The sequence below is a fragment of the Sardina pilchardus genome, chromosome 4 (genome assembly GCF_963854185.1).
Source record: "Sardina pilchardus chromosome 4, fSarPil1.1, whole genome shotgun sequence".
In the NCBI taxonomy this organism is placed as follows: domain Eukaryota; kingdom Metazoa; phylum Chordata; class Actinopteri; order Clupeiformes; family Clupeidae; genus Sardina; species Sardina pilchardus.
This window is the reverse complement of record NC_084997.1, coordinates 14401901-14419242: the sequence shown is the minus strand read 5'-3', so window position 1 is coordinate 14419242 and position 17342 is coordinate 14401901. Positions and strand designations below refer to the sequence as shown.

The window sequence follows — 17342 nt, the reverse complement described above, 5'->3', positions numbered from 1 at the left end:
CACGTTGTGTTGTCTATGTGACCGTGTGAGCTTGTGTGTGTGTGCGTGTGTGTGTGTGCGTTTACTTGTGTTAGTCCCATCTATCTATTTATCTATCTATCTATCTATCTTTCTTTCTTTCTTTCTTTCTTTCTTTCTTTCTCTCTCCCTCTTTCTTTCTTTCTCCTTCTTTCTGTCTTTCTTTCGCTCTCTCTCTCTCTCTCTCTCTCGCCTGCACTGGTTTGGTGTGGCGCTGTGGGTTCACGTGTCTGTTGATCTCTATAAACACTGAAAGCATAAAAATCAGATTTACACCCTGGCACAGCCGCAGCGCTCTAATGTAGCCAATCAGCCGAAGAGTTTCATTTTCTCTGCTTCATTTCGTTTAGCGCTGCAGCAACAAGACAAACATCGCTAACGAGAGAGGCACGCTAATGGGATTTAAGTAGCATTACGCAAAGTCCCCCTCCAAAGTACAAAGGCATATTAATCATCACAATGTTTAATACAGCGCTACATGGAAATCTTCAGTGTGCCATCACTGTTGTGGTTTTGTTGTGTCTATTATGTAGGCATAGGGGTTTAATTACACATTTAATTAACTTTATTATGAAGTTTTAGTATAAAGTAGTATAATGTATATGGAGGACTGTGCTCGATATGATCTGCTGGTGTGTGGGTGAGGATTAGTTTGGTCTCTGTGCTGATCTGTGCTGTTGTCCCTGCAGAAATGCCCTCCTACCTGAGTCTGTTCTCAGAGATCCGGCTGTACAACTATCGTAAGCTGGTCCTATGCTACGGGAACACCAAGGGAAGCTCGGTGAGTTACAGGAATACAGCCCTGACACACACACACACACACACACACACACACGCTCACACACACTCTTATCTTGAAACCCCAAGAGGTGCAGAAATGAACAGGTATTGTGATTTTATTTTTGAGAAGAGCTACTTTACCCACACAAGCAACTGGGTGTTGACAGTTCTCACACACACACACACACACACACACACACTGACAGAGAGAGCAGCTGAGCTGTTGCACTAGAGCCGGACCACATGCTCCCAGTCAGAGGAAGGTTCCAGAAGTAAGCACAGAAGCGTCTTTATGGCGAGGCAGACGCGAAAGAGATGCTCCACAAAGCCGCCTCTGTGCTCGTCGCTCCTCAGTGTGCACACACACACACACACACACACACACACACACACATACCCATACACACATACCCAGCACATACCCACACAGCAGCAGCCTGCCCAATCAGAACTAATGCTTTTCATTTGGGCCTTTTTTATAGCCCTGTAAATATTACTGGTACAAAGATAAGAGGACACGGAACAAGACATGAGGAGATGATATTGATTTTTTAAATCATGTCTGGGCCGTCGGTGAAGCAATTTAACTGTCCTCGTGATGCATCTTTCTGTGGGCTGCAGTTATTTGCCCTTTTTGTCTCTCGTTCTCTCCCGCTGTCTTTCTTTCCTTCCTTCCTTCTATCTGTCTTCCCTCTCTTTGTCTCTTCCTCTTCCCTCTGCTCCTTCCTCCTTCCTGCACTGTGTGGTTCTTCATGGCTCCGCGTCTCCCGTTCTCACCAGGTGACGATCCAGTGGAACTCGGGGACGCAGCGCTTCCACCTCTCCCTGGGCACGGTGGGGCCCAACTCGGGCTGCAGCAACTGCCACAACATCATCCTGCACCAGCTGCAGGAGATGTTCAACAAGACGCCCAACGTGGTGCAGCTCCTGCAGGTAACCCCCGCCTCCGCACCACCTCCGCACCACCTCGCCCCGCCCCCACGGCTGCTCAGTGATGTGCCGGTGGATGGTGTGCTGTATGGTGTCCTCCCGTGGCGTTGTTGACAATTCACGCTGCTTTTGTTTACCAGCACCGTATTTCACCATGTTACATCAACTTTTCTTACCAAGACAGAGGGGGAACAAAGAAAGTTATTTCTCTCTGTGTTCTTAGAAGAGTAGGCGAAGGGGCCCCTCTTAACACTAACCGTCATTGGGGGAAAAGAATCGTTGGTGATGATAAACATGAAATGAATTTCATGAAAAGTGTGTTTCTGTCTCAAAATTCTTTTGGTGTTTACTGCAACGTCACTTCAGACAGATGATTGTAATGTGAAGCAGCCTTAGTGTCAAAGATCCTGAAGAGTTTGGTCTTCAATTGAGTGCACAAAGCTTTCTTCCCTCCGTATTCAGATCCTTTGTTTTTGTTTGTTTATTTGTGTGTGTTTGTGTGTTTGTTTATTTATTTGTGTGTGTGTGTGTGTGTGTGTGTGTGTGTGTGTGTGTGTGTGTGTGTGTCTGTGTGTGTGTCTGTGTGTGTGTCTGTGTGTGTGTGTGTGTGTGTGTGTGTGTGTGTGTGTGTCTGTGTGTGTGTCCGTGTGTGTGTTCCCTCCTCCCAGGTACTGTTTGACACGCAGGGTCCGCTGAACGCCATTAACAAGCTGCCCACGGTGCCCATGCTGGGCCTGACGCAGCGCACCAACACGGCGTACCAGTGCTTCTCCATCCTGCCCCAGTCGCCCACCCACATCCGCCTGGCCTTCCGCAACATGTACTGCATCGACATCTACTGCCGCAGCCGCGGCGTGGTGGCCATCCGCGACGGAGCCTACAGCCTCTTCGACAACACCAAGATCGTCGAGGGCTTCTACCCGGCGCCAGGGCTGAAGGTACCCGCCAGTGCCAATGAAACGTTATTGATTTGTTTTTTTATGGTTTTGTGAATGAGGTTACAGTTGGGAGGGTTTTCCACCTGTTTATTCACTTATGGTTATGGTTTAGTGTAGGAAGTGTTGGTTAAGTAAGGTGTAGTGGAGCTGTTGCTTGGGAGTTTATGCTGGTCGCTTGCCTCTCTTCTGTCTCTGGTGTTCTGGAGATAAGGGGTATGTTTTTGGTGTAGTATGATAAGGTGTGTGGATATAAATGAGTTATTGCATGAGATGATGGAGTGGACTTACATGGGTGGGTTTTCAGTTGTTCCACCTCTTGCACACATGTTTTGGTAATCCATGACTGTATGAAATCTAATATCTAATTTGTTGTTTTGTTTTTGTTCCTGTTCTGTAGACATTCCTAAACATGTTTGTGGACAGCAACCAGGATGCTCGCCGCCGCTCGGTCAACGAGGACGACAACCCGCCGTCGCCGGGTGTGGACATGGACTCCCTCATTAGCCACATCCAGCCGCAACAACCAATCAAAGGTCAGGGGGGCGGAGTCTACCCGCCCCTCATGTCTCCACCCAACGCGTACCATAGCAACGTGACGCCCTCTCCCTCCATGATACCTACTCAGTCACCTGGTGAGGAATGTGTGTGTGTGTGTGTGTGTTAGTGAGAGTGCGTGTGAAAGTGTGTATGTATAAACAGAGTTTGCGTGTTTTTGAGGGGCTTCTACATTTATGTTTGCCAAATGCACTTGGCATTCTTTCAAGTAGCAAATGTTGCAAATATGTTTGAACAAAACATTCTCCTAATATTTTGTTGTTGTTGTTCCCCATCCCTCTCCATCTGCACTTGAGGAGTTTCATGCACTGTCAGTTACCTGCTTGCATGTCTGTTGCTGTGTTCAGTCCAGACAGGATGCCTCCCTAGTTTTGATCTTGCTTGCTCACTCACACACATTGACATATTGTCATATGCACGGCACACCTTAAATGCACATTGGTAGTCATCCACACAAGCATCCACCCCGAGAGAGGAGTGTAGCATAGCATAGCATGCCCATAGTGCTTTCATCCACCCCCCCCCCCCCATCTCACCCAGTGGAATGGCCTCATCACCCCCAAGGTCCATCGTTCCCCTTGCGTGTAGCTGGACGTGTGTAACACTCCCGTGTCGTCTGTGACAGTATGGCTCAATGTAAATCGCCATTGTTGTTTTTTTTTATTATTATTATTTGTGACATCCTCTGACGTGAAATTTGGATGTTGAGAGATGATTGAAATCCTCTACAAGTTACAGTTGAACCCCTCCAGCCACCATTAGATGGTTTGAAAGCAAACAAAGGATTTACGTTGAACCATACTGGTGGTTTGAGAGCGAGAGAGAGAGAGAGAGAGAGAGAGCGAACGAGCACAAGATTCCTGAGCTGGTCGACCTGACAAAGCACACTGATTGGTTGATGTGTGTGCAGGGACCATCCACGCGGCCAACTCCCCTAGTGGCGCCCTGCGGGCCCCCTCCCCGTTTGGGCCCACCCCGTCGCCCTCCTCTCTGGGCATTACCATGGGCCAGACCTCCAACTTTGCCAGCCCACATGGTAAGTCATGCCAGCCTGAGGGGTACGGTGAAAACGTTATTAGTTCGGGACCCCCCTAGAGATTTACAGAGGAAGTGACAGGGGGAAGGCCGGAATCTGGTGATGTGCTTCCGTTTAAACCAGGCCGGAGCAGGGATTTCCCCCTAGCGTGATCTCAAACCCTGACTTGTGTCTGCTGAACGTGTCATGTCTCCGGAACAGATCTCTTGGGTGTTTTTCGGCCCCAAGAGGTACAAAGCACAGGCTTTGCAGGGCTCTACAGGGCTCAGGCACCAGTTAGCTGCGTTGGCCAGTAATGTCCAGTCCCATATACTGCCACAGCTCCCTCTCTTGGCCAGAGACTGCACTTGTCCCGGCTGTGAAGGACTTAAAGGGGTCACAGAAGTTGCTAGTACTTTCTCGTGGAAACATGGCACTTTGCATATCTTAGTGAGCTGCTGAAACACAAGGCAGAGACAATGATTCAGCCACTCTGATTGCAGAAATGGGTTAAGACCTTTGATGCTTGATGAGTGTTTCTGCATGTCTGTGTGTGTTTGTTTAACCCTCTTAGACTCGCTGAATACACACACGCACAGATGTACTCCGACACATGCAGATTAGCTTACCTCTCACATCTAACAATGCATTTTTCAGTGTCCTCGCAACACTAGAACTACCAGAGATTTGTGTGTGTGTGTGTGTTATAGAGAGAGTGTGTGAGAGAGACTGAAAGCGAGAGAGAGAGAGAGAGAGAGAGAGAGAGAGAGAGAGAGTGTGAGAGAGAGAGAGAGAGAGAGAGAGAGAGAGAGATTGACGGAGTAGGCAGCGGAGGATGTGGAGAGGCAGCGGGATGTAGAGGTGGAGGAAGCGAAGAAGATGAAAGCAGGCGGAGAGTATCAAAAGAACATGATGATGATGATGATGATGATTATGGGCTGGGCTGTGTGTGTGTGTGCGTGCGCGTGTGTGTGTGTGTGTGTGTGTGTGTGTGTGTGCCCAGTCTCCCGCAGAGCCTGCTTTCATCTGAAGACAACCCAGATCTTCACAACAGATTGCAGTGGGGGGGCGGCACCCCACAGTTTAATATACACACACACACACACACGTACGCTCAAACAAATGACTCACACTCAAGCCAAAGCCTTTGATAACCCTTGGTTGCAGAGTAGTGTTGGGTAATTCATTGTTTGGTTTCTGTGGGCTTTCCAAATAAGTCATTGAGATGAAATGAAGTTCTGATGACTGTGACCTACAGTAATGATGGCTTGAACCGCTGATGGTTGCTACCTACATCAAATGGCAGTGTTTTAATCATTATGTAATGTTATGGCATTTGTGTAGGCTGTCTAGTCTGTCTGCCTCCTTCTCTGATTTAATAAGTGCTTGAAGATGGAAATATGCAATGTAGAAAGTGGTGAGATTATAGCTATTGTATTTGTTATTGTATAGTTCTCATAATGTTATATAAATATGAATGGTAACACTTATGCTGGGAGTAGTGTTCTTCTGCTAACAGAATGTACATGTCATTTGATTGTGTAGATGATGATTATAATGATGATTACATTGTAGCTTTATGAGGGCTTGATGTGTGTGTTTCTCTCGTGACTCACCCCCTGCCCCCCCCCCCCCCCCCCCCCCGGCTGTGGCGCTGTGTCGTTGCAGGAACTCTGGACCCCAGCTCGCCCTACGCCATGGTCTCGCCCAGCCAGCGCGTGGGCACCTGGCCCGGCTCCCCACAGGTCTCGGGGCCGTCTCCCGGCGCCCGCATCCCCGGCATGTCGCCCGGCAACCCCTCGCTACACTCTCCCATTCCAGACGCGTCCCACTCTCCTCGCGCCGGCACAAGTGGGTATCGCTCCGTCCTTATCCCTCTCCCAGCAGAGGGCCCTCTGGGTGGCGCTGATAAAGGGCTCATTTGTTTTATTAGACTCTTCTATTGCCCACCTGTGTGTTTGTGTTGCTCTGTGCCTGGCGGTGTATATATGAATTGAATAAGGTTGTGCAGTGGAAGGGTTTTCCTTCTATATCTGTTATGTTATGTGTTTGGATATTTTTCACTCAAACTTGCATACACAATATGTGTAATGCTCTTAAGATTTGCATGTGTATTTTACACACATTTGTACTATGCTGCTCTCTATACTGCACAGAAACATGTTCATGTTCGTGTTTCCCCTCAGGATGCATGGTATAGATTTGCACGTGTTTATGTGTATTTCACACATGTATGCTATGCTGCATATTGTCTATATACTGCACTGAAACTTATTTGTGTGTGTGTGTGTGTGTGTCTGTGTCCTGTCTCAGGCTCCCAGGCGATGCCGAGCAGCATGCCCCCGCCGCGTAAGCTGCCCCAGCGCTCGTGGGCGGCCTCCATCCCCACCATCCTTACCCACAGTGCCTTGCACATGCTGCTCCTGCCCTCGCCCACGCCGTGCCAGGTGCCCGGGCTGGCGGCGGGCAGCTACCTCTGCTCGCCACTCGAGCGCTTCCTCGGCTCCGTCATCATGCGCCGGCACCTGCAGAGGATCATTCAGCTGGAGCCAGCGGTGAGGGACTGTGTGTGTGTGTGTGAGAGCAAGCATGCATGCACTCCAGAGAATCTTTCAGCTGGAGTCTGTGGGTGTGCAGAAGGATGGTTTTGTGTGTTTAGAGAATCTTTCAGCTGGAACCCATGGAGAGGCACTGCGCGCATGTGTGTGTGTGAGTGAGTGTGCATCTCTAGAGAATCTTTTAGCTTAAGTGTGTGTGTGTCTCCAGAGAATCATGCTGCTTCTGTGTGTGTGTGTTTGTGTGTCCAGAGAGTCTTTCAACTTGCCAGCGTGTGTGAGGGAGAATGCAATTGTGTGTGTAGAGAATCTTTCAGCTAGCGTGTGTATCTGTGTCCGTGGTGTGCTGTTCGCAGTGTGTCCGTTTTTATTTAGTGCGGCAACAGCGACAGGCCTTAATGCTCCACTGCCCACTGCTCAATGCCGCCCTTGAAGCTGGAATATGCTTGAATATTAACACCACCACACACATAAATTCTGCAGACCTTCCTCATACGCACGGCAAGGTTCTTCTTTTGGGGGGCCAGCTGACCATAGATCAAATTGTGAGGCAGCCAGTAAGAGCAGTCCGCTTCTGTAATGTGTAGTAAGTGAGTAGCTGCTTGCAGACTGCCAGGTTGAGGATGATGCAGATGGCTAATATTTTGTGTGTAATTGGAGACGATAATTAAAATTTGACTTTTATCTAGTTCAATCTTTTATCTTAGACTCTTACTTGCATGGCATGTGTGTATACTTGCACTGTCTTAGAGACCACAGACCTTCTCTCTTAGTTTGGGAGCCGTGAGCGAATGTATCCGTAGACAAGCGCTGAGACTCAAATATGCGTGGTGTTTGTCCTTGGTCTCCTCTCTGGTGGTCTGTAGCTGAACATCGTGAACTCGAACGAGCCGGGCGTGATCATGTTCAAGACGGACGTGCTGAAGTGCCGCGTGGCGCTCAACCCCAAGTCCTACCAGGCGCTGCAGCTCAAGGTCACGCCGGAGAACGCCGGGCCCTGGAGCCAGGAGGAGCTGCAGATCCTCGAGAAGTTCTTCGAGACCAGGGTAAGATACGGGCACTTGTCTGTGTCTGTGTCTGTGTCTGTGTCTGTGTCTGTGTCTGTGTCTGTCAGGGGAGTTGTATTGTCATTGAATGTAATTAGAGAAGACAGTGGGAAATATTTATAATAAGACAGTGGGAAATATTTGTATTGTGTATGTCCTTTATGTATTCTGTACAATTTCCTCTATCTCAGCTTAGGCACTCTTTCTCACACACACGCACGCACGCACACACAGACAGAAAGTGTAGGATTTGTGTAAGGTTACAATGCGGGGGCAGTTAAATGGAGACATGCAGTACAAAGACTGGCCAATGCCTACAAGCCAGCCATACATCTACAGTTAAGCCCAAAATTATTAGCCCCCCTGAAATTTTGGAACATTACTCTAAAATTCTCCCTACATTTTTCATCCCTGATCAAATTTTAAAAATCAAACATTCGCCAGTGTTATTATGTAGAATCTGGTGCATTTTGGAGTGTTAATATATTATTAGGAATGCTTAATCTCAAATTGTGTGAAAAGTGGAGTGGTCAAAATTAATAGCCCCCATGTGATTTTTTTGCTTTTAAACACACACGACCAACCTGTCACCTTTCAAGCCACACCTTTGCAGTTAGTTAATGTCCAGACAACACCTGAACACCCAACCAGCATTGATTGTTTACCTAAAGACTTCAAGGAACAGGCCTACAGGCACTTGAACACCTGTCTGAGAGGGGACTGCCTTTACAGGCATACTGAAGATAAAGGAAATCTGTCTGGACCTCAGAAAGAACATCATTGAGGCCTATAATATGGAGAAAGGCTATACTGTAATCTCTAGATGCTTCACAGTCTGTAGAACAGCCGTGCAAGGCATCATTACAAAGTACAAAGAGTTCCAAGTTTGTGCATAACAAACCTAAGTGTGGATGAAAATGCTAAATATCTCAATCTAGAGAGAAAAATCATCAGGGATGTTAGCAAGCAACCATGCACATCCGCCAAAATGATAGTTGCTGACCTTGAGACCTCTGGGGTTAAAGTCTTGAGGAAGACAGTAGCGAGGGATTTTTATTGTGGAGGCCTCCAAGGTCATCAGCTGAGAAAAAAAACATTACTCCAAAAGGGGCGCTTCAAAGTCAGACTGAACTTTGCCCAAGCACATTTAAAAGCTAAAAATGAGTTTTGGAAAACTGTCCTTTGGTCTGATGACATTAAACTGGAGCTGTTTGGGCACATGGATGTTGTCTATGTTTGGCGAAAAAAGGGATGGCCTACAACCATAAAAATACAGTTCCCACAGTGAAGCATGGTGGTAGGAGCATCATGTTATGGGACTGTGTTGCTGTCCCAGTTACAGGGAGCCTTGTTTGGGTGCATGGGATCATGAAAAAGAAAGATTATGTTGACCTTTTGAGGGATAACATCAAGACACCTGATCTTAGTCTAGGCTTAGGTCACCACCAGGTCCTTCAGCATGATAATAACCCAAAGCATAGTGAAAAGTGGTCTAAAACGCCCTAAAGGATACCAAAATCAAGGTGCTGGAATAGCCTACACAGAGACCAGACCTCAACCCCATTGAGAATCTGTGGCATGTGCTTAAAGCAAGAGTCCATACAAGAAAACCATGCCGTTTGGACGAGCTGGAGCTAAAGAGTACTTAAGAGATATGTGCCAACTTAGTAAAAGACTATTCAAAGAAGTTGTTGTCAGTTGAAGCAAAGAAAGGCTACACTATTGACTATTAATGGTCTGGGGGCTAATAATTTTGAACATGTCAATTATTGCTTTTCTTGTCACAAATCAGAGCATGAGTAAACAATGATCATCAAACTTTGTGGGCATACTGTCTTTGTGCTTCTGTAATCATATAAACTAGGCACATTTTTGGAAATGGTCATTTTCATGTATAAACAAAGGATTATGTCTGAATTCATAAGGGGGGCTAATAATTTTGGGCTTAACTGTATATAATGATAGAATTGCTACATTACACCTACCTTCAATAATACAATGCTGAGTGACACCAATTAAATTCTAAACTCATTTAGTCATTTGCCCATCCATCCTTAATCCATCCATCCATCCTTCCTTTGAAAGTCACTGTGACGTTACCGTCTCTCTAAAGGAAGTCATGGCATGAGATTTCAAACTGGCCCTTCCGATGGAGAGTGGGGGAGTGCGACTGTGCATTAAGCTTATTAGATGTCATGGCTATTGACTGGGCTGGTGAGAGATAGCTGGGTTAATGTTGAATAGAGACGTATCATTAAGGCAGTGCAGTGGCCTGGAGGAGTGAGTGTGTGTGTGTGTGTGAGGTGGGGGGAGGTGGCAGAGGAGGAAGAGGACGAGACGAGCACAGTCGATTTCTATTAGCCTGAGTTCGCCCGCGCGCGCTGCCATGCCACGAGGAAAGCTAATTAATTCAGCCGAATTAATATGCGGGTGCAGGCGCGTGTGTGAAACGGGCAGAGAAGTCTGAATATTTAACACGGAGAGAGGGGGAGAGAGGCCGCCGTGACAGACATGACATCAAGTGTGGTAGAGAAACATCAGATTATGTGTGTGTGTGTGTGTGTGTGAGAGAAGCATGTTTGTGTGTATCTGTAAAAGTGTGTGTGGGTGTTAAAGAGAAAATGATCTATTACAGTATTGACTTTTTACTTTACCATGGTCCATTGTCTGTTACCTGGGGCTTGTGTGTGTGTGTGTGTGTGTGTGTGTGTGTGTGTGTAAAACCATGAAGGAGTTTTGCTTCTACATGCATAATGCAGAGCCGTGTCCCGCTGTTTATGTGTGCCGCCTTTTAATGATCTGCCCTAATTGGCTTTAGTTGTTTTGGGGAAAGAAAAAAAAAAAAAAGCGCAGAAAGCAGAAATGGAGGCGGACTGCAGAAATGGAGGAGGACTGTGGAATGGCACTTTCACCCTGATGCATTAGAGCTGCAGCTGCTCCCTTCACTTTAGCCTATCAGTGTTTACTCTCCCCCTGCCATATTGAGAGACCTCCTGAGCCCTGGCTTCCTGCATGTACTGTACACAACCTCTGGGAGGTGCAGACTGTTTGCGCTTGTTGGCTGCTGGAAGCCACTGGAGGGTTTTTGGGTTTTCTGGTGAGTTTTGAGTGCTGATGTTTCTCGCGTTCTGTTTGTCCCTGAAGGTTGCCGGTCCTCCTTTCAAGTACAACACCCTGAATGCCTTTACCAAACTGCTGGGCGCTCCCACCAACATCCTCAGAGACTGCGTCCGCATCATGAAACTGGAACTGGTGAGTGGACTCTGTGTGTGTGTTTATGTTTGTATGGACATGCGCCATACAAACACTGGCCTTCTGAAGTCCAGTTCCATAGATGTTGGGAGGCTTGTGTATGTGAGGGTGTTTTTCCCTCTATGTATTGAAATAATAAAAACTCCTGCACATTGTCTGTTTCACTTGCATCATTAGTTACTATACGTTGTTATGAACAGCATGTTGGTCTGCAGACCTTATGTTGTATTAAAAGAATAAACGCCTCTAACGTCCTTCCACCTCCTCTGCTCCAGTTCCCTGACCAGGGCTCCCAGCTCAAGTGGAACGTGCAGTTCTGCCTGACCATCCCTCCCAGTGCCCCGCCTATCGCCCCCCCGGGAACCATCGCCGTGGTGCTCAAGTCCAAGATGCTCTTCTTCGTAAGTAGCCTTCATCATCACGCCATTAAAGGCCCACTCACATAAACACACGTTTTTTTGTCGCCATTTTTACCTGTAATCTACAATTGACATGAACTACATGTGGTCTGTTGTTGCGAGTTGTCGTGTGTATATACAGTATATGTGTATGTGGCTTTACTCAGCCCTGTTTCAATTTCAGCACCTTTATGTGTTGTCATCTATAAACCTTAATGTTATGATTATGCAGTGTGTGTGTGTGTGTGTGTGTGTGTGTGTGTGTGTGTGTGTGTGTGTGTGTGTGTGTGTGTGTGTGTGTGTGTGTGTGTGGCGTGACATTTCACCCTGTCCCTCCCGTGCCGCCCCCACAGCTCCAGCTGACCCAGCGGCTACCGGTGCCCACGGAGCCCATCAGCATCATCGTGCCCATCGTGTACGACATGGCCACAGGGCTCACGCAGCAGGCCGACATCCCGCGCCAGCAGAGCTCCTCCGGCGCCGCCGCCCTCATGGTCAGCAACATCCTCAGGAGATTCAGCGAGCACCACCCGGCCAGGGCAGGTCAGTCAGCGCTGCGCCACATTCTACCACCGTGTGTTTTGCACCATCGTGTTGTTGTTTGTTTGTTTGTTTTGTTGTTGCACCCTCTCTCCTATTTCCCTCCTTCTTGAGTATTTGAGTGTCCTTCTCACGTCTGTAACTCTACCCTGTCTGCTTCCTTCTAGTGCTAGTTTAGCCTGTTTGGCGTGTCCTTGTTGTCCTCTCTGTAGGTGCCTCTCATGCAGCGTTTATACGTCCTCCCTCGCTCCTTGGGCCTCGATCCTCACTGATCTACAAAAAGAATGGTGGGGCGGCAACAAGGGATAGTCTATCCCTTCTTCCATCTTTCTTTATGTAGATCAGTGAGGATCGAGGCCCGAGGATTGAGGGAGGACGGATGAACGCTGTATGAGAGGCACCCTAGGTCTTCCTCTAATGTTAATCATAAGCTTGTCGTTGCTAGCCTTATCTCTGTTCTGGGTTTCCTCATACAACCCTCTTGCTGATTTGGTCTTGTTTTCTTTTGAGTTGTCCTTCCACCTCAGGCTCACGGTCTCCTCACAGTCACAAGTGTGTCCTCACTGTGACGCACTCTTAAAACCGAACATTATTTTTAGTTTTGTTGTCTTGCTTTTGTGTTCTATGTTTGCCTGTATTTGTCTGGAGTGTCCCCCTCGCTCTCCTGCTGTGTGTGGTGAATCACTGTGAGTGAGTGCTCCTGAGAAACCGTATCAACATACAAACAACATCCTGTCTCATTATCTCTTTTCCTTTTCTCCTCCGCACAACAGGCGAATGCACGATATTTGCTGCCGTGCATGAACTCATGGCCAATCTCACGCTGTCCCCTACTGGTCGTCCGTAGAACAGCACCACCTCCCCGAAACAGGACCGGAGGCTTCCCCCACTCTGGCACGTTATATAGCAGGGCAAAGAAACAGTGGAGATGGCTGTGGCAGCAGCTGCAAACAGGGGACCCTCCCGGTGGTGAGGGACGTCCCACCTCACAGCTGCAGCCCAAGAACTGAACACTGATGTACAAAATTCTGTCCAAAAAAAAGGGAGTGGATCATGATCGTGATGATGGTGTTGACGGAAGACTTATTTCCTATCTCTGTGGATTACAAATGAATGAAATGAAATGAAGGAACACTTGCAGGATTGCTGAAGAAGCAGGGGCAGAGAGAGAGGTGGAGACAAAAAAAGAAATCAATTTATTTTTCATTTCATATGCACTTCTTAAATAAACAAAAGTCACAAAAAAGGTTTGTTTACTCAGAGCTGTACATTGTTTTATACTCCTGCCTTTGAAAGAAAGTGTTGGACTTTTGCAAGAAACTTTATCCAAATCCTTTTGTTTTATAATACAAAATATTCAATACTTTTTGTGGTATTGGGGCTGTGTTCTTTAGTACACTATTTAAATGTCTCTCTCTTTTCCTTTTTATGTCTCAATTTGGACTTTTCAGTTAAGCCTATCACTTTAAATACTGTAAAACTGTGATAAACCTTTCTAAGTAAGCTGTATTTTATTACGACTGCTTTGGAGTCTTCAGAGAGCGATCAGAGGCCACTTGTGTCTGTCATAATTCCTATTTAATAAATCTATGGAAAAAAACAACACACTGACTGCTTTAGCATGTTGTCTTAATATATGGGTAAAACATCATTGTAAAGTGTGATTTGTAATCAACTGCTCTTTCCTGACCATTGTAACAAACCCTTTATATAGATATATAAAACACAACTTTTAAGGTATACCTATTTTATAGTTATAACTATATATTATATATTGTTACTGTAGTGTAGATTTTAAAATGATACCTACAATTATGACAACAATATTTCATGTAAGTATAGTTAGGTGTTGCCATGTCGCACACTTGCACATATGAAATGCATGAAGCAATGCATCATCAATTGAATTTGTATTTGTGTATGTGTCCAATGTTTAGGCCTAATTCTTTGTCAAAAGTAATATTTATAGGAACATCTATAATTTGCATTGAACTGCAATGCAAGTCGCAGTTACATTTTACTTTTTCTTAATCCGGAATGAGGGGAATTTTCTCTTTCCAGAGGTCTATGTGGTCATGACACTTTAACACGATGTCTGACGCTCTTGAACACGGCCCTGATGTGGTGTCTGACAATAATAAATCCGGTGGGGTGAAAGGACCACCGGCAAGTGTTTCCGCCACAACTACCCGTATCTTGTAGGCTCATTATAGCGCATAGGATCGCGAAAGATGCTCCTCTTCGATTTATGATACACGCGCTAATATTTATCTTTGAAATCAATTGTTTTCTACAGAAATTGGTATTTCCAATGAAATAACATTAATAGCTATTAGTCCATTCATTTAGCAATGGCAGTCTGTCTCACGGAGCCGCTTTGTAAGCCGTGTATGTACCATGTAAAATTCAAAGGTAAGCCAAACGTAGCATGTTTTAATTTAACGTTTGTTCCATCCACAATGCTATTTTAAAGTGGGTAAACCCCACTAACCATTGCGATCTAGTGAGCTATATTAAGCAAAGCATAACCTCATAGCCTAATATCATGGCAGCCGGACTTATTGGATGACGTCAGTATTTAGCCTAAAAGGTGTAACAGTGCAGATGATTTTACACTAATCTGTGTGACATGCACAGCAATGACATGTCACGTATAGCACTGTCTGTCCGGTTATTAACGATGATCGTTTTCTTAGTGGAGTTGCACGTGAAGAAATCCCTGGTGCCCATCCACCTGAGCTGCGAACAGGTGGGGCTGGAGATGTTGTGCCTGTGCGGTCAGCTTGACCTCCTTATCCGTGCTCAGGTTCACCAGGTGAGGAGTGCACCCGCAGCTGGGATGCTTACTGTAGCCTATGCACTCACAGAAGGTCGAAACCGTATGGAAATGTTATGCACACTGGAACAATGCACAATCACAGCCAAATGGAGGCTATAATGATACAGAAATAACTATGGCTATGTTCACTGTCCGTCCACCTTTTTGGCAGTTGCTATAGGGAAATATGCCTACCTGCATCATGTCAATAGAACTGTTCATGTGATCCTCTCAACATTGCAGTTTCAAGAGCAGCTTAAACGGAATTCCAGCCCCATGGAATCATGTGCTCTCCAAAGACAAGGTAAAGTCCCTCAAGTGGCAGTTTCATTGGGATACCTTTTTTTTTGGACAATCCAGCCAAGCTAATATTTTTTGGAATCCTATATGTCCTCAAGGAGCTGAGATCATAGAACAAATGCATCAGTGCCTTGACCACCTGCCCAAACCTGCGCCAGAACTCGAAGTATGTTCCTCTGTTCTTTCTACTAGGTCATTTGACTTCATTCTATTCGCCAGTTTATGTGTTTTGTCTTAATTCTGCTTGCCATTCCATCAGGACTACCTGGATATTGTGGGACTGTCTACTATGTTTCCGCGAGTGGAGATTTTTGTCATACACGGCAGCCCTGTAGACATGCTGGAGAAGCCAGCTTTGGATGGTGACAATAGCTTCTCAATGAAATCACCTCACCCATACCATATTACATTCTTAACAATGTAATAAACAGTCCATCACCTAAAGAAGATAAACGTATGTTCTCATTTTAATCTCTTACAGGGTACTTCCCTCACATCGGGAGACTTAACCAGCTCCTTGTCCTCTGCCAACAACTTGAGGATGATGTACAACATCTAGGAAGTCACAAATACATTGCCCATCAGCTATCAGTCATTTATGTGAGTACGAAACAGCATAATTATGCATGTATGCCTTCATTTGATATACTGTGTCCATTGACTTTTAGAAAGGATTTGTAATGTGCATAAATCTGCATGTAGGTATGTTCACAGATTGGACTTGAGTCAATGACATGTGCAATGACCATATGACCTTTTGTGTGCTTGTGCTGCAGCAAGTTCTTAGTTCGTTGAAGGGCATCTTGCCCCTCGCTGGTATAAGGAAAGACATTGAGGCTCACTTCAAAGAAATTAAAATGGCTCTGGTGCCTGAGGAAGGATCCAAACTTGACCCTCAGCTGCCCTCTCTCCACGTCAACTGGTAAATATGATTCATCTCATCTCATCTCCTCTTTTCGTCATATCTCGTATGATCATTTCCACCTCATCTCATCTCCTTGTCTTATCCATTCTCTAAACAATTAGAGGCTATTTCAATACCACCTGTATCTTACTTTCCATGCATGCATCCATCTCATATCATGTCTTCAGCTCTTCCTGTCTTTTCCCCCTCTTCTCCTCACCAACAGCAGAATTTAACAATCATCTGTGTCTACTTTCTATAAATGACAAAAAAACATCAATGTACTGTTATTTCAAAATATTTTCTTTTATCAGGATACTGGAAGTCACTCAGACTTTAGTATCAACAGTGTCTTCACTTCCGGAGGAACTTACCGAGGACCTTAACCAAGTGATGGCCTTTGTCTCGAAGCTGAAATGATGGCAAACAATTGTGCTTTTCTCCTGATATTCCCAGCAATTTAGATCTTCACTTGTGTCTTAATGAGAAAGTCATTTTGAATGTTGTAAAAATGTTGGTAGATCAGCGTGACTATGATAAGTGTGACATATGTCCAGGCTGTAGTTTTTGGACCATTTACAAAGTTATAAATAATACAGGCTTATTTTGATTGGTAGACCATTCGAAACATTGTTTTTGAAGTGTACAGTGCAACCATATTTTTCCGTCAGTAGACTGCACTACAAATCAAGTTGCTATGCTGGAAGAGAACCTCTCAAAATGTTGCCAAGGATTTTTACCACTGCACACGTACACTACAGTATTTTCTATTTTCAAAAGTTGACCATATATTTGGTTGACTTTTGTTTGCCATTTGATGCACCCATCTATCTTATGTAGTAAGTAACATAAGTAGAACAAATTCTGAAAGGTGTCCATTATTATTACAATAACTTAACATCCCAGTGATCCCACAATCAGTGCACACACACTATTGTTTTGTTTTTCTATTTGATTTCAAATGTCATTGAAATACGCAATTTATGGCCACATCACATGAAATGAAAGACCAAGATGTTTTGTCAATGTGTCATTAAAAACATATGCAATGAATATGGTGTTAGTGTAGTGTCTTTTCCCCCATAGTTTGTTCAGGGTGCTTATCGTATCCTACAGTATGTCAGTTAAAGGGCTTATTATTCCTCATGCAAAAACCAATGGCTTGAAACAGTGTGAACTACGGGACTTTAACCAACCTGCTAAAATGATATAATTAAGCAAAATATTGTGTTTTGGTACGGGCGTCATTCATTTATGGTCTGGCACAACCAGCATCTGTTTTGCGCTGTATCA

The 17342-nt window shown here is 45.5% G+C and overlaps 2 protein-coding genes across 3 annotated transcripts in view; both read left to right on the top strand.

Moving 5' to 3' along the window:
- med14 (mediator complex subunit 14) overlaps positions 1-13649 on the top strand; it is a 30215-nt gene extending 16566 nt beyond the window's left edge. The window contains exons 19-30 of one of the 2 annotated variants that reach the window (XM_062534246.1): positions 708-799; positions 1579-1731; positions 2397-2666; positions 3064-3298; positions 4132-4257; positions 5905-6087; positions 6550-6791; positions 7658-7837; positions 10982-11089; positions 11365-11490; positions 11841-12030; positions 12801-13649. In XM_062534246.1, coding sequence (XP_062390230.1) covers positions 708-799; positions 1579-1731; positions 2397-2666; positions 3064-3298; positions 4132-4257; positions 5905-6087; positions 6550-6791; positions 7658-7837; positions 10982-11089; positions 11365-11490; positions 11841-12030; positions 12801-12874 — 1979 coding nt within the window. In that variant the 3' untranslated portion in view covers positions 12875-13649. The remainder of the gene's footprint in view (positions 1-707; positions 800-1578; positions 1732-2396; positions 2667-3063; positions 3299-4131; positions 4258-5904; positions 6088-6549; positions 6792-7657; positions 7838-10981; positions 11090-11364; positions 11491-11840; positions 12031-12800) is intronic. The other variant, XM_062534247.1, reaches the window with a different exon arrangement.
- A 624-nt stretch (positions 13650-14273) lies between these two features.
- si:ch211-218d20.15 (uncharacterized) lies at positions 14274-16071 on the top strand. Its single transcript, XM_062533635.1, has 7 exons — positions 14274-14439; positions 14724-14842; positions 15089-15149; positions 15244-15311; positions 15405-15507; positions 15627-15745; positions 15922-16071. Exons 1-7 carry the CDS (start codon positions 14379-14381, stop codon positions 16069-16071), a joined length of 681 nt encoding a protein of 226 aa, XP_062389619.1. The 5' UTR covers positions 14274-14378.
- The last annotated feature ends 1271 nt before the right edge of the window (positions 16072-17342 follow it).